This window comes from Podarcis raffonei, chromosome 6 (genome assembly GCF_027172205.1).
Source record: "Podarcis raffonei isolate rPodRaf1 chromosome 6, rPodRaf1.pri, whole genome shotgun sequence".
NCBI classification, from domain to species: domain Eukaryota; kingdom Metazoa; phylum Chordata; class Lepidosauria; order Squamata; family Lacertidae; genus Podarcis; species Podarcis raffonei.
Genome location: NC_070607.1, coordinates 42,613,972 through 42,627,183, shown reverse-complemented (window position 1 = coordinate 42,627,183; position 13,212 = coordinate 42,613,972). Strand labels below are relative to the sequence as shown.

Below are 13,212 nucleotides of genomic sequence, written 5' to 3'. Positions count from 1 at the left end.
AGGCAACTTTTTAGAATATACCAGGGTGTGGGGAAGAGACCCTTAAAAAGTCTAATTAACTGACTGGAGCCTTCTGTGCTGCAACTTTTTTTGCAGATACCAGTTCACGGTGTTGATACTATTTGTCCGTGGATCCAGCCTTTGTGATGGTCTTTTCTGGCCCATAATTTTTTACTGCAGGAAAATCAGGGCAACCTAAACTCCTTTGAGTTAAACTCTTAACATCTGGCCCATCTATTTAGTTTAAAGCCTCGCTTTGTTTGTTCCTATGCATGCTTCATATGTCTTCCAAATGTCATCCATCCATTTTATTTCCCTTTAACAGGATGGAGAAAGACGATTCAAAGAAGCTAGCGCTAGGAAAAAAATCAGACTGGACAGGTAAGTGAAAAAGTATTATTCTGGCAACTTCCTTGCATCGCTCTCTCCCTAACTAGGACCATATGTGATTCCTCCTCCCTCATTGTACATTCCTGCAGTAGAATTGTATTCATATGTTGTAGGCTGAAACAATTACGTATAAGCAGGTCTTCCTGCACATGGAGCCCCTGGATTTGATCCACAGGTAGAGCTTCTGCTATTCTCTGTGGCTCAGCAAAGTGCCCATGGTGGCGTTCTTGAAAACAGCAGAGGCAGTAGCTACCAAATGGGGATTATTTTGAGGGGAAGGAGGTAGGAGTGAGGGCGAGGTGTTTCTTGTGAATTTATCCAAATTGACTTTAACTAGGCCGTTTCCAAAAAACATGTGCTGTTTTTATTTATTCACAGAAGAGTTAAGCTCTGTCTTTTGACTCATTCTGATGATGTCAGTAACTGACAACTTTTAGATCTCACTGGCAAAATCTCTTATGTGCATTCAGAACAGCATGCCTGGGTTTCTCTCCTATTTCCTTCCTAGGAAGGGACACATACTTTGCACATGCTCAGACACACACTTCTTTTTTTGTAATTACTTCACATTCTAAGGTTGAACTTTGGCCTTGCAAATGGGCTGACATTAAACGTTTGGAATAGGAGGATGGTGGGTTGAACAGCACTGCCTGGCTGTAGAACGCAGTCATAACATAACTGGAAATGAGGCAAGGCACACGGACTCCATTTCTTCAGCGCTGGAGTTTTTTATGGGCACTTCTGGTTTGATCGCAAGCCTGTTTCCACAATGAAGGAGGATACAAATTAGCTTTTTAATTTTTTTTGCAAGTGTTAAGATCCTTCAGAATCTGTATTCTGTGCTGATTACTAAATTTGATGCAAAATATGTTTGCTGAAAATGCAGGGAAGGAAAGGCAATAGCAAGAAATTCACTGGCTATATCCGGCCCACTGTGTTCTGGTAGCAAAATTTGTCAGAAAGGTAAAAGCTTGGTAGAGACGAAAGTGTAAGTTTTCGTGGAAGAAAGGGAAAGCTGGAAAAAGTGACCAGCAAAGCTCAGAGAAATGTTTTTCCCCCATCCTCAGTCTGTTCCTTTCTTCTCCAGCCAGTCCTGTTTATAAAACAAACCCTCGTCCAGCTCTGTGTTTTCTAGTTTTGCCTTGCGGTGACATCAGAGCCCCTTCCAGTTTGCCTCCTGTTATGTCACTAAAACCTCATAGCGTATTTATAGCCTTGTTCTTTGGTTGTCTCTAATTCATAATTTATTGCAGAACACAGACTGAGACCGCATGCATTATCCTTAAGGCCACAGTTCTCGGAGCATTAATGCCAGATCAATGCGTTCTCTTGAGAGCAGCGAAAGAAGGCAGGGAAGAAGAAGGCAGGCTGCCAGAGCATCATACTTAGAATGCTCTGACTTAGGGGTCCATGGCACCTTCCTTGCTCAGGAGTCCCCTCTTTTCTGGCATCTCAATGGCTTGGCCATTTGTCTCTGTCATTCTCCTGTGCCTGCTAGTGAACCGCAGCTACAGCATCCTATCAGGAGAGCGTAGCAGGCAGAGCAGTTAAATAATCTACAGGGTAACTTTATTTATCCTAATCATTGGGGGGGATATACAAAATGCTTGGCTGAGCAGCAGTGCCGTTTACTGCAAAGCCTACTTAGAATGAAATACACTTCTGTGGTGGGGAGAAGAGTCAGTTCAGGATAACCTCAGGTTTAAATATGCCACAACTTCAGGAGGTAACTGGTGAGTAGCTGTGGTCTCTGGTGTCTGCCGGTCTCGCTTGGTTTCTCTGGCCCATCTTTTTTAGGACCCGCCTTATTTCTGTGATTGCAAATTGTTTTAAATTGTTTTTACCATTTTACTTTAACCTGGCCTGGGACCTTGGGGTGTAGGACAGGTCACAGTTTTTCACAATAGTAACCTTTACTCTTCTAAAATCTTTATTAGGAGGAAATGTTTTTTAAAAAAGCTAATAAAACTTTTTGCGTATGCATGTTTATGAGATGCTCAACTCAAAGATGCATTGTACCTTGCAAAACAACCTTAATTTGAAAGCAATATTAAAATAAAGTTTGTGTTGCCCTCCACCCTTGTGTGAAACCCCCCCCCCCACACAAGTCAAGGAACTAAGAACTAATTTTTCATGGGGGGGCGCTGTAGCTTAATAGTAAAGAATCTATTTTACATGCAGAAGGTACCACATTCAGTTCTGCAGCTTCTTTGTGCTGGGAAGGGTTCCCTGCCTAAAATCCTGGATGACTTGCTGCCATTTGGTATAAACAATACTGAGCTGGATAGACCATTGGTCTGACTCTCTCTAAGGCAGCTCCCTATGTTTCTGTGTACTGGTGTAGAGACTGAGGCCTGTGGCTTCTGCATCCTTGCTGGTAGCTTAGCTCTCAATATCCTGCCACACAGAACTCTCCTGCAATCTGTTCTTTGCCCTAAAATTCATTCTAGACAGAGCACATACAGAGAGACCACAGAAGCCCCACACCTCACCTCAGACCTGCCTGCTAGTAGGGGTTCAGAAGTGCATGTGTAATCCTCACCATCAAGGCAATGACCAGGTTGTCACTTGGAGAGGCTCCTTGTGTCGTCTGTGGTGGATACAGAGAAAGTGGAATAAGTCCTGGTTTCTGTTACGGGGCTGCTTCATGTCTGATATTACTTTAACCCACAGAGAGCCTTCTTCTGGGGAAAGCATTTGTAGTACACTTGAAAACCACACGGGGGCCTGTTTTGCTGTGATTACAATATATTTGTATCTATCTGTAACTACAATATATTTGGAAGCCACAGAAGCTCAATAAGGCACTTGTGCAACTTTCACCCTCCCAGGAGTGTAAGCACATATATGCCTCCCTTCCACTGCCACCTTACCCTGGTCGGGGCTTACTATAACACTATCTTGCAACTGGTGGGTTGTTAAGCAAAGTTTTGGCCCACACCAATGCATGACATCAGCCTGGCCACCTAGCTATGGTGTCTGAGTGGAAGGGAAGGTGCTTCAGCGTAAAGCACATTCGGGAGAAATGGTCTCTGCCACTACAAACAACTTTTAGATTGTGCTTCCATTACTCTTAAAACATCTGCTCTATTTGCGTGTGTGTGTGTGTGTGTGTGTGTGTGAGTGAGAGACTGCAAACATACTTCAGCTTGGAGGTACCATTTCCCTCTCTTTTCAGTACTGCTGCAGGAGGATCAAGTTGGTGCATGCTGAATTGAGGTGCCCTCAGTCAGGGAGGAGAACCTGTAGCCCTCCAAATGCTGCTGGACTACAACTCCCATCATCCCTGCTGATTGGCCCCACTGACTGGGGATGAGGGGAACTGGAGTCCAACAGCATACAGGGAGCCACAGGTTCCCCATCCTGTCTCTTAAGTGATTTAAAAGGGGTTGTTTAGATTTGTTGTCCCAAGATCATGATTTTACTTCATCTTGTGTTAGCGCTGGTCTTGCAAGCTGCAAATCCAGGGAACTTATTAAAAGTATTTATTTATTTTTAAACTCCTAAACACATACACACAGCATTATTTGATATGAAACACAGAATAGAGCTGTAACTGAAGGCTTGCAATCTAAATAGTAATGTCTGTAACTTACTATATATTATCTGACCAAATGTTCTGTTTATGATGCTGGGACTCCATGGGTGCCTTTTAATATGGGGGAGAAAGGAATATGAGCAAATTCCTTTTCTTGAGAACTGATGTGCAAGTGTGCATTTTGTGTATGTACCTGAATCTCCTTGTTCCACAAAACCTGTGGACTTTGTTCTGTCTGATCTCCTCTTCCTAAGAAGTTTAAAATGTCTCTAAGTCATATGGCTTGCCAAGCCGAGACCTCTTATTATTTACCATGGCTCTGTCACCTTGAAGGTCATAGATCAGTTGTTATCAGTCAGATCTCTCCTCCTTCTCATTTCCTTATCTTAGGTCCTGATAATGAGATTGCATGGGAGTGATACAGTTGAGCAAAGAACAAGAGCATCTTGTGACTGTCAGTGCCCTGCTGTTAGCACTAAGCAATTTTTCTGTCACTTGAGTCCAAGGCTACTGCTGGTTCTATAGCAGAAATGCACTCTACCAAGCTGAGTCACGCACACCATACTAACCAGTTTCCATTTCCTCAAGCCCCTACATTAAATCCCATTACATTTCACCTGTGTGCAGCAAATCCTCTCTGAAAATAGACCCAAATTTAATAGCAGTGTCTAAATTTGAGAGATGCTGTATCCTGTGCAAGGTTTTATTTTAGTGCAATTAGGTGATACTTCTGACTTTAACCCTGCAACTAGGGAAAAGGAATCTAGGGCACTCTGTGTTGGAGGATGTGGCAGGAAGTTGCATAAGTAGTTATTCACAAGTGGGCCTCTTGATCCACATATGAAAGAAGTCAATAGATGTGATTGTGGTGTGTTAGAGCGAACCTGAATGTGATTTTCTCCAGGTGTTTGCCTGCCTTCACTCCCTAGCACCAGCAAAAGGCCAGAATGAACCAAGACAGATTTTGCCAAAAATGATTGCAAGCAAAGGAATTCACTTAACTGAAAAACAAACCCAAAACTATACCTTGAATACACAATGTGCCCCACACAACAAATAAAAGGTATCCCACAAACTAGCACAGTGTTCCCTAATACATCTATAATCTCATACTCACTCTCAGCTGGGGAGTATTTACCAGTCTTTGATTTGTTCCCTTTTGACGTATCTGAGAATAATTAGGAAAAGGATTCTTGCTGCAGCAAGAATACTATTAGCACAGCGATGGAAGCAAGAAGAACTACTAACAAAAGAAGAGTGGCAGATGAAACTGATGGACTATGCCGAGTTGGCAAAATTAATTGGGAAAATTTGGAACTAGCAAGACCAGACTTTCCTGAAAGATTGGAAGAAATTTATGAAATATTTGAAAGACAATTGTAATCAATTGACATCGCTTGTAGGGTTGCAAGAAGTTTTGTAAGGAGAACTATATGAATTACTGCAAAAAAGGACTAAGGAGTTTATTTAGGATTTGGATTTTATAGCAATAACTATTAAAATAAAATGCAAAATCAGAAAGAAAGTTAGGAAACCATTAGATGAGGTTGACGGAAGTCCTGGGCTGTGATAGCCAAAGGTTTGTTATATTGTATAAGATGGGATGTTATGTTTGGAAAACATGTGCAAAAACCAATAAAAATTTTGTGTGTGTGTGTGTGGAGAGAGAGAGAGAGAGAGAGAGAGAGAGAGAGAGAGAGAGAGAGAATAATTAGAAAAGGGAAGGTTTCTGAAGAGGAAGACCTCCCCCCCCCTTGATTGGTTGTTTGTGACCACCCACTTTCTACTCAAACCCTCATCCCGGCTATCTCAGTTTTGCTTTACTTTCTTTAACAGCCACCAGCCCATTTGGGAATAATACTCTGTGTACAAAAAGAGAGAGATGTTGACACCACTATCTTGTGTAACTAGCTTGCTCCAGAGTGCCTTGATTAAACTGGCATTCAGGTATTCTCCTCCTCATATGATGAGAAAAGTGGGGGTGAACTCCTCTGTGTGTCCCTGTGCCTGCCCTTGCTGTCCTCCAGGTGCAGGAACTTGCTGCACCTGTGGAGGCTTCCTGTGCAATTTAGAGTCCTGATCATGCAGGCAGGCACCATGAGTGCAACAGGCTCCTGCTGCAGTCAGTTTGCTCTCCCAGTGTGCAGAGAAAAGTGGGCATGCGATGCTTTGCGGGCCAGCCACCCTTCCTGCTCTTCCTCATGTGATTCTAATCACACGTGGAAATTGAAGGCCCAGATCCCAGATCTGGTAACATGCCAGTCTGATCCGGCTGAAAATGAATGACTCCTGCCTCTGTATCCTATGCAGATTTCCCTAAGGGTATTTAACCTTAATCATTTCTATGTTTCTGTGATGACCATATAGCTATCTTGCCCAGCGAGTCTCTGTTAAACCAAAAGATTTATTCTCCCTTCCTCTGCACATACCTGGATTCAGTCTGGTGGCTAATTTAAAAGCTATACTTAAAAACCTATTTCTTTTAGATAATATCTTTGGAAGGTCACGTTCAAAGCATACTTGCCATTTCCTTTCTAGTGCCAATTTTATGAGGAGCATTTTTTAATTACCTTTTGTTGACAGTCAACATTCAGCGTAACCGATGCATTTTTTTCCTTTCTGCAGAAAATACGTCTTTTCCTGCAAGCATACAGAAGTACCTTTGTCTGTGCCTTGGGATCAAAGCAATAAGGTAAAATAAACTTGCTCCACAAGTTGCTAACATCTGCATCTCAGGGGGCCTTTAGACTCCTCCAAAGCAGGAGGGCCACATTCCTCGTGGAGCAGCCTTCCAGGGGCCACATGCCAGTCGTGGGTGGTGCCAAAAGCAGAAGTGCACAGAGCAACAAATGTGAATTTTACCTTTGTACAGTAGACTAGTTTCTACGCCCACCCATGGGTGTAGCCGAAATAAAAAATCCTTAGTTATCAGAAAGTTCATTTGATGGGTGGAGAGTGGACAATAACCCCTTCCCCCATCAGTTGATCTGCACAAATCAGCTTGGGGTGTGTGTTGTGAGTCCCATCTGTGTACAAGTGTGGGTGTGCCAATGGGAGGTGCCCATTTTTGGACATATTCGTCATCTGTATGCTTCCCTGAGAAGGTTGACCAAGGGGGACTGCCGCCCTCAGGCCCCAAAAACTTAACCGTACCTGCCATGGAACTTGTTTGTGCCTCAGATGTCTTAAGGAATAAGGGCTCTCTTGTGGGAGGGAACGAGAAATGCTACTCATGAGCAAAGATAAAGTTAGAAAGCTTTGTGTGTTGGTTTAGAACAGTAGGAGAGCCCTGCTGGATCAAGCCAGTAGCCCATCTAGTTCAGCATCTTGTGGCTAAGCAGGTGTTTGGGGGAAGCCCAAAAGCAGGATGTGAGTGCAGTAGCATCGTCCTCACTTGTGATTCAATGGAAACGGCATTCAGAGTCATACTGCCTCTGATATTGGAGGTAACATAGCCCTCTCAACTAGTAGCCATTTTCTCCAGGAAGGAGACTCCATGCTGTTGTCTCAGAATGCAAGCTGGCCTCCAGGTAGCTTCTATATTGGCTTTTCAGCCAGACATGACATTTTGCCTGTACCTTGGGAAATTAGATATTTAGAAGCGGACATGTGTCTGTTGCTATGCAATCAGGACAAAACCCACTGAAACCTTGGCTGGTGATTAAAGTTAGAGCATTTGATTTGTTAAACCCATGGTTTACTTTTTGTTTGCTTAAAATATTTACTTATACCTCCTTCAGTCTGACAGCAGGTCTCTTAGGCAGCTGATGCAAGAGAAAAGTAAAACAGAATAAACGCAAGAAAATATCATCACATTCCATGTAAACACTCTTTCTCTCCCCCCACCCCAAAGGCTTTCATAAACTTCTTAATACCTTCAGAAGGCTATTTTGGGCCTTGCTGGGAAAGAATTCCATACCACTGATGGAAGGCCTTCAGCTTATTGCCCTCCTAGCTTGCTTCCAAAGGTGGTGGCACTCAAAGCAGAGCTTCTGGTGATGATTGAAAATCTGCCTAGGTGTTTAAAGAGACGGACTATTATTTAGAATGTCCTTATCCTAAGTCACTTCAAGATGACTGCTCAAAACAAATTACGATGAATGCTCAACAAAGTTTGGGTGGTGGTTAGGCAAAGACAGCTATTTATTCAGTTCAGTATTCATTCTGATTTGTTTGTGAGGACATTACAGGACATTACATTATTTTTCCATCACTAGCCTTGTCTCAAAAACAGTCCCAATTTGGGAGAAACAGGTTTGTTGTGCAAGACTGCCAAATAAGCTTTAAAAGTTAAAACCAGCAGTGAATTAGGCCTGGAAAGCAACTAGGAGCCAGTGAATAAGTTTAAGAACAGTGGAGAGAGTTGCTAAGATGTATTTCGTTATCAAAATGTGAACAATATTTGGCACCTCTAGAATTCCCCCATTCCTCAAGAAAGAAATACACATGATGGAAAGTAAATCAGACTTTCTTGCCATAGTATATTGTGCAGGTTAAGGGGTGGGAAAGAGGAGGACCCTTTACAATCTTCTTGTGGAAGGAAGTTTTGTTTGAAGTTGTGAATATTTTGACAGGAACTTGGTGATACTAGATGGTATAAAGGAGGTTCCACGAAGTATAGGGGCCATTTGCCAGGGTGGATGGGGGAGCAATTGGAAATGGAACAGGAAGATGTATTTATTTTTGCAAGCTTTATTATCAGAGTCCTCACTGATTCATAGCACTCGACTCCCTGCAACTTCTAAATAAATTATATAACGTCTGGCTAATTCTGCTAAAAAATTCCAAAGCTTCAGAATTGTGAAATCTCTGGGATCATGGAACTCAGTGTCAGAAAGAGCATATAAGGCAAAGTTTTAAAGTGGAATGATGTCCCCATCACTGTCTTTTATTTCTAGAGCAAACGACATGTACTAGGACCCTCAATACTTTACAATAATAGAGAGAAGTTCACAGCAGTCCCTGCCCACCAGTGTGTAATTTAATAAAGATGAGAGGAACAGTGAGTGGAAGAAATGGGAAAAGGTCATGCTGGTGCTGGACACATTACAATTAGTAGCTCTTTTTGATGGACTATTTTCTTGTGTGTTTTTTTAATGCAGGTTTACCTGAGTTACAACAATGTTACTGCACTGAAGACATTAGTAGCAAAGGCCAACTGGGTTCTTACCTCCGAAAGAGACAAGGTAGCTGACCCCATCCTCAAGCAACTGTTCAGTCTCAAATGCAAAACATGTAGTCAAGTATCCAAGCATCTCATCCCAGTTTATCTTTGTTGTGGGAGGAATCATGGTTTTCAGACTGCAAGCACTATTATTTTTGTTCTCGTGAAGTGTGCATACAATGAAACTTGTTGGGCTACATTTGCATTGAACTGGAATGTAGATATTTTTTGTTGGAGGTGCCATTTTTGTGGTTTTAATCACCCCTGCCTTCGCTCTCTAAGGTCAAGATGTACACACTGGAAGAGGACAAATTCCTCTCTATCCGAATAGAGATGACCATCTGCATTGATGCAATGCAGGCCTTTCTTCTGCTCTCGGACCTGCGACACAGGCACGAATGGGACAATCATTATGCGTAAGTACTTTGGTGGTTAACAATTGCTTTTTAGTTAGGGATGGTGTCCCAAATTCCCATTCTCGTAGTTTAAGAGATCTTTCTGCTCATGTAGTTAAAAACAAACAAACCCAGAAGCTGAGATTCTTGGAACAGTAGATTCTGTGCCCAATGCACATTCTTTTCTGTGCTCATGTAGAATCTCGGCATAACTCAGATCTGAGGTTATTTAGCTACTCTACCAATGATACTAGATACAATAGCAGGCCTCCTCCTTTATGCCCTCACAACTTTGATCACTCCCAAAAGTTAGCCAATTGGCTCTTGTTGCTCTTTATTGTTGCGGTTGCACAAATATAAGAACCTAAGATAAGGTCTCCTGGTCGAAGTTCAGCATCTTGTATCACACAGCGGCCAGCCAGATGCGAAAGGGCAATTGCCACCTCCAATTGTTCACCTTCTGATTTCCCTTTTTGCAGGAGTTCTGAACTTGTCCAACAAGTTGATAAAGAGGACATGATCTATCATGTTGTTAGCCATACTATGAGCGAGGAAAACAAGCCTCAGGACTTCGTCATCCTCGTGTCACAAAGGAAGCCTTGCAGCAAAGGGTATGTTGCCAAACATCTCCTCTCCACTGCAACTTCTAGGGCATCTGTTCCGCTTCAGATATGGTGCACACACATCTGTAAAAAAGACCAGTGCCCAGGTGGCCTTTCAAAATCTCTTCTGCAAACTTCATTTCACCAGTTTTGAACAAAAGCTAAAGGCAAGAACTAGGCTAGCTCAGGGCAGGTTTAGCCTATTGAGTAAGCAGAACAAGATTTCTTTGGGGGTAGTTATGGGCATAACAAAGCAGAGAGGGAAAAGTTCAGTGCACTTGTTCTAACTGGGTTTCCTTTCTTTCCAGTGATCCATATGTTGTAGCATTCAGATCTGTCACACTGCCAACACATCCAGCAAAGCCAGAATACACCCGTGGGGAGACCTTGTGTTCTGGCTTTTGTATTTGGCAGGAAACAGATGAGCTCACCAAGGTAGGCATTTAGCTTTCTAAGAGTGCAGCAGAGGAATGAGTGATAGTGGCTCAGTTTGGATATGGATTATGGGGAATGTCCCATGGATCCCCTTTCCCTACTTATTCAAGGATTCTGCTCCATTTCCAGGTTTTGGGCACCAGGTGAAAACTTTTCTCTATAACCAGGCTATTGGCTGATTAAACAAACTATGGCCTTTTAAATGTGTTTGTGGGGAGTGGGGTTATTGGTTTGCTTTTGTTTTTTATTATGCATTTTGTGTTCTCATTTTGTATTTTTAAGTTGTAAACTGTCCTGTCCAGATGAAGGGTGGTATGCAAATTTAATTAATAATAATAATAATAATAATAATAATTGGCCATGATTTCCAACTAGGGACAAACCATGGTTAGTGCTAAATTCCAAACAATGGTTTCTAAACGCATAGTTTGGAAGTCAGCACTAACTGTAATCTGCCCAATTTAATAAACCATGGGAAACTATGGCTAAAGCAACTCGGAAACAGTGGAGGCTGGAGGCTATGAGCCTCTGTTCTCCAAATTGGTTCAGTTCCCAGGGATGTATTTTATAGCATGAGTTCACCCTATTTGTTCTGAGAGTAGCTTTATGTACCAGATTATCTTTATAAGTGTCACGGATCTTTTTTTTCTGATGTTAGAATAGATGCTGTTTGTGAAATATTGAGACATAGCAAATCACTTGCTATGAATTCCTTTATGTACCATTGGTTAACGCAACACTTTTCTCTATGCAATCACATATACCAATGTATTTGGGAATGGTTGTGTGGAAAAAGAAGTCAGGGACCTGCGTGTGCACGCCAGCTTTTAGCCTCTGCCCATTTCTAGCTCCAAGGCTTTTCTGGCTGTAGGTTTTTGTGATTTAAAATGGGCACAAACCCTAAAAACAAAAGAAGCACCACCAGTGTAATGGTTTGGATTGAGTTTGTGGGTTGCTATTCCAGGGTTCTTGCAATCATTTCCAGAGATGGCTCAAGATGTTCTGATGCTTAAGGCAGAAAATCCACATGGTGTCTCTCCTGCTACATGCACCCACAGATGTATACTAACTAGTTCTTTGTTTGCTGCCCTTCCATTGTACCTTGAAGCCTGCTGCTGCTTTGCATTCCTCTGAATAAACCAATGTCTTGTGCAAGTTAGGAATTAGAACTGAGTTCAAGGAGCCAAAGGTCCTCTGGCATTGCTGTCAACTGTTACATTGAGGAGGGAAATCCATTCTTAGTTTGGGGTCAGTAAACTGAAGCCTTCCCAGGAACTAATTGATAAGATGCTTTTTTTGTTTCCAGGTGTCATATTACCACCAGGCCACTTCAGGTGTTTTGGCCTACATTACAACTAACATTGCTGGCCTCTCTTCAAGCTTCCATTCCACCTTTCAAGCCTGTGAACAGTTCCTCCAGAAAAACAAAGACAATCTCTCGGTTGGGCTTCAGAATCTTTAGTTGTACAGAAACCAGTCATCTTTGTCTGACAATGAGCATTGTTGTAAATACTGAAATGACGGCTCAATGTATGTGATAAAAGGAGAGGAAAGAAACAGGTTTATTCAAATGCACAAATTGCACAGCCCTCACTTGTGGAGGGAAGTCACTTTTATTGGCTTATGATCAGAATGAAGATTTTTATGCAGTAGGATTTAATGATCAGTAACTTAGCAATCATGTTTGCACTTCAGGAAGCAACTTGTTCTGATCTGTCCTGGGTTTTACATATCCTTAATTGCACCTGTGTTGGCTTCTGTTGAAGCCTTGTATATATTTGATTGGCAGAGAAATGTGATGTCACATAAAAACTTGAAAATGGACTGTTTCTTTCTGTGTCCAGAACACTAGGTGGGAGAACAGCTTTCAACTGAAAATCAGTAGCTTAAAAAATGACTTTTCATATGGAGGTGAAATGTTTTTTAAAGTGTTTTTTAATGAATTTCACAAGAATTCAGAACAAATTCATTGCAACAATTGTTCTTCATTGGAAGAATCTACAAACTAATTTTTGAATTGGTGGAGGGCATTCTTAACTACCTACAGTGCACACTGCACAAAATCAGCACAATATTAAATCATGTCACATGTTAGCTTTTCTTTAACCATTATTTAGTATCAATGTGTCTTTCTTGAATGTTGGAAGTTTTTTTATCATCAGTCTGAGCCTGAGGGAGATTAAATTATTTTGCCCTGGCGGTGCTGTCCTTCTCATGTAAAAAATCATTCAAACTTGCCCTTCTGGTACTTGGAATGAAGGGGGATGATTAATCTATTCTTTGATCCATAAACTAAGTACCTCATTTTCTGTTTTACTAGGTGGGTATTTTCTCTTACTCTTTTGTAGTAAAGTTTGCCAGTTCTGGTTTTGAATCTTTTTGACAGAGCTGTGGGACTTTATTGACATTTCTCTCAATAAAAGAATATTTAAAAATTTAAAAGCTCCTGAGTTTGCATTTATTGGGCACAAACTGCTCAGGTGCTATTGGAGGCTATGGTGGCATGCCTCCATTTTATAATTATATATGTGCATGTTAACAAATTCTCATTTCATGCTCCACAGGGTTTAGCGCTGACACTGTTAAGCACATAACATATATTCCTGGCATAACATATATGTCAGCCTGCTTCTAGGGTTTTCTTGCTTTGCTGCACATGTATGTCAGGCTTCTGCATTCACATTATGC

The 13,212-nt window shown here is 41.8% G+C and overlaps 1 protein-coding gene across 3 annotated transcripts in view; it reads left to right on the top strand.

The window, feature by feature from the left end:
* The window catches only part of ACOT11 (acyl-CoA thioesterase 11), a 57,386-nt gene extending 44,420 nt beyond the window's left edge, over positions 1–12,966 (top strand). For all 3 annotated transcript variants that reach the window (XM_053392358.1, XM_053392356.1, XM_053392357.1), the window contains 7 exons: positions 326–381; positions 6,554–6,620; positions 9,031–9,114; positions 9,375–9,508; positions 9,967–10,098; positions 10,398–10,524; positions 11,831–12,966. In XM_053392358.1, the coding sequence (XP_053248333.1) occupies positions 326–381; positions 6,554–6,620; positions 9,031–9,114; positions 9,375–9,508; positions 9,967–10,098; positions 10,398–10,524; positions 11,831–11,986 (756 nt within the window). In that variant the 3' untranslated portion in view covers positions 11,987–12,966. The remainder of the gene's footprint in view (positions 1–325; positions 382–6,553; positions 6,621–9,030; positions 9,115–9,374; positions 9,509–9,966; positions 10,099–10,397; positions 10,525–11,830) is intronic.
* The last annotated feature ends 246 nt before the right edge of the window (positions 12,967–13,212 follow it).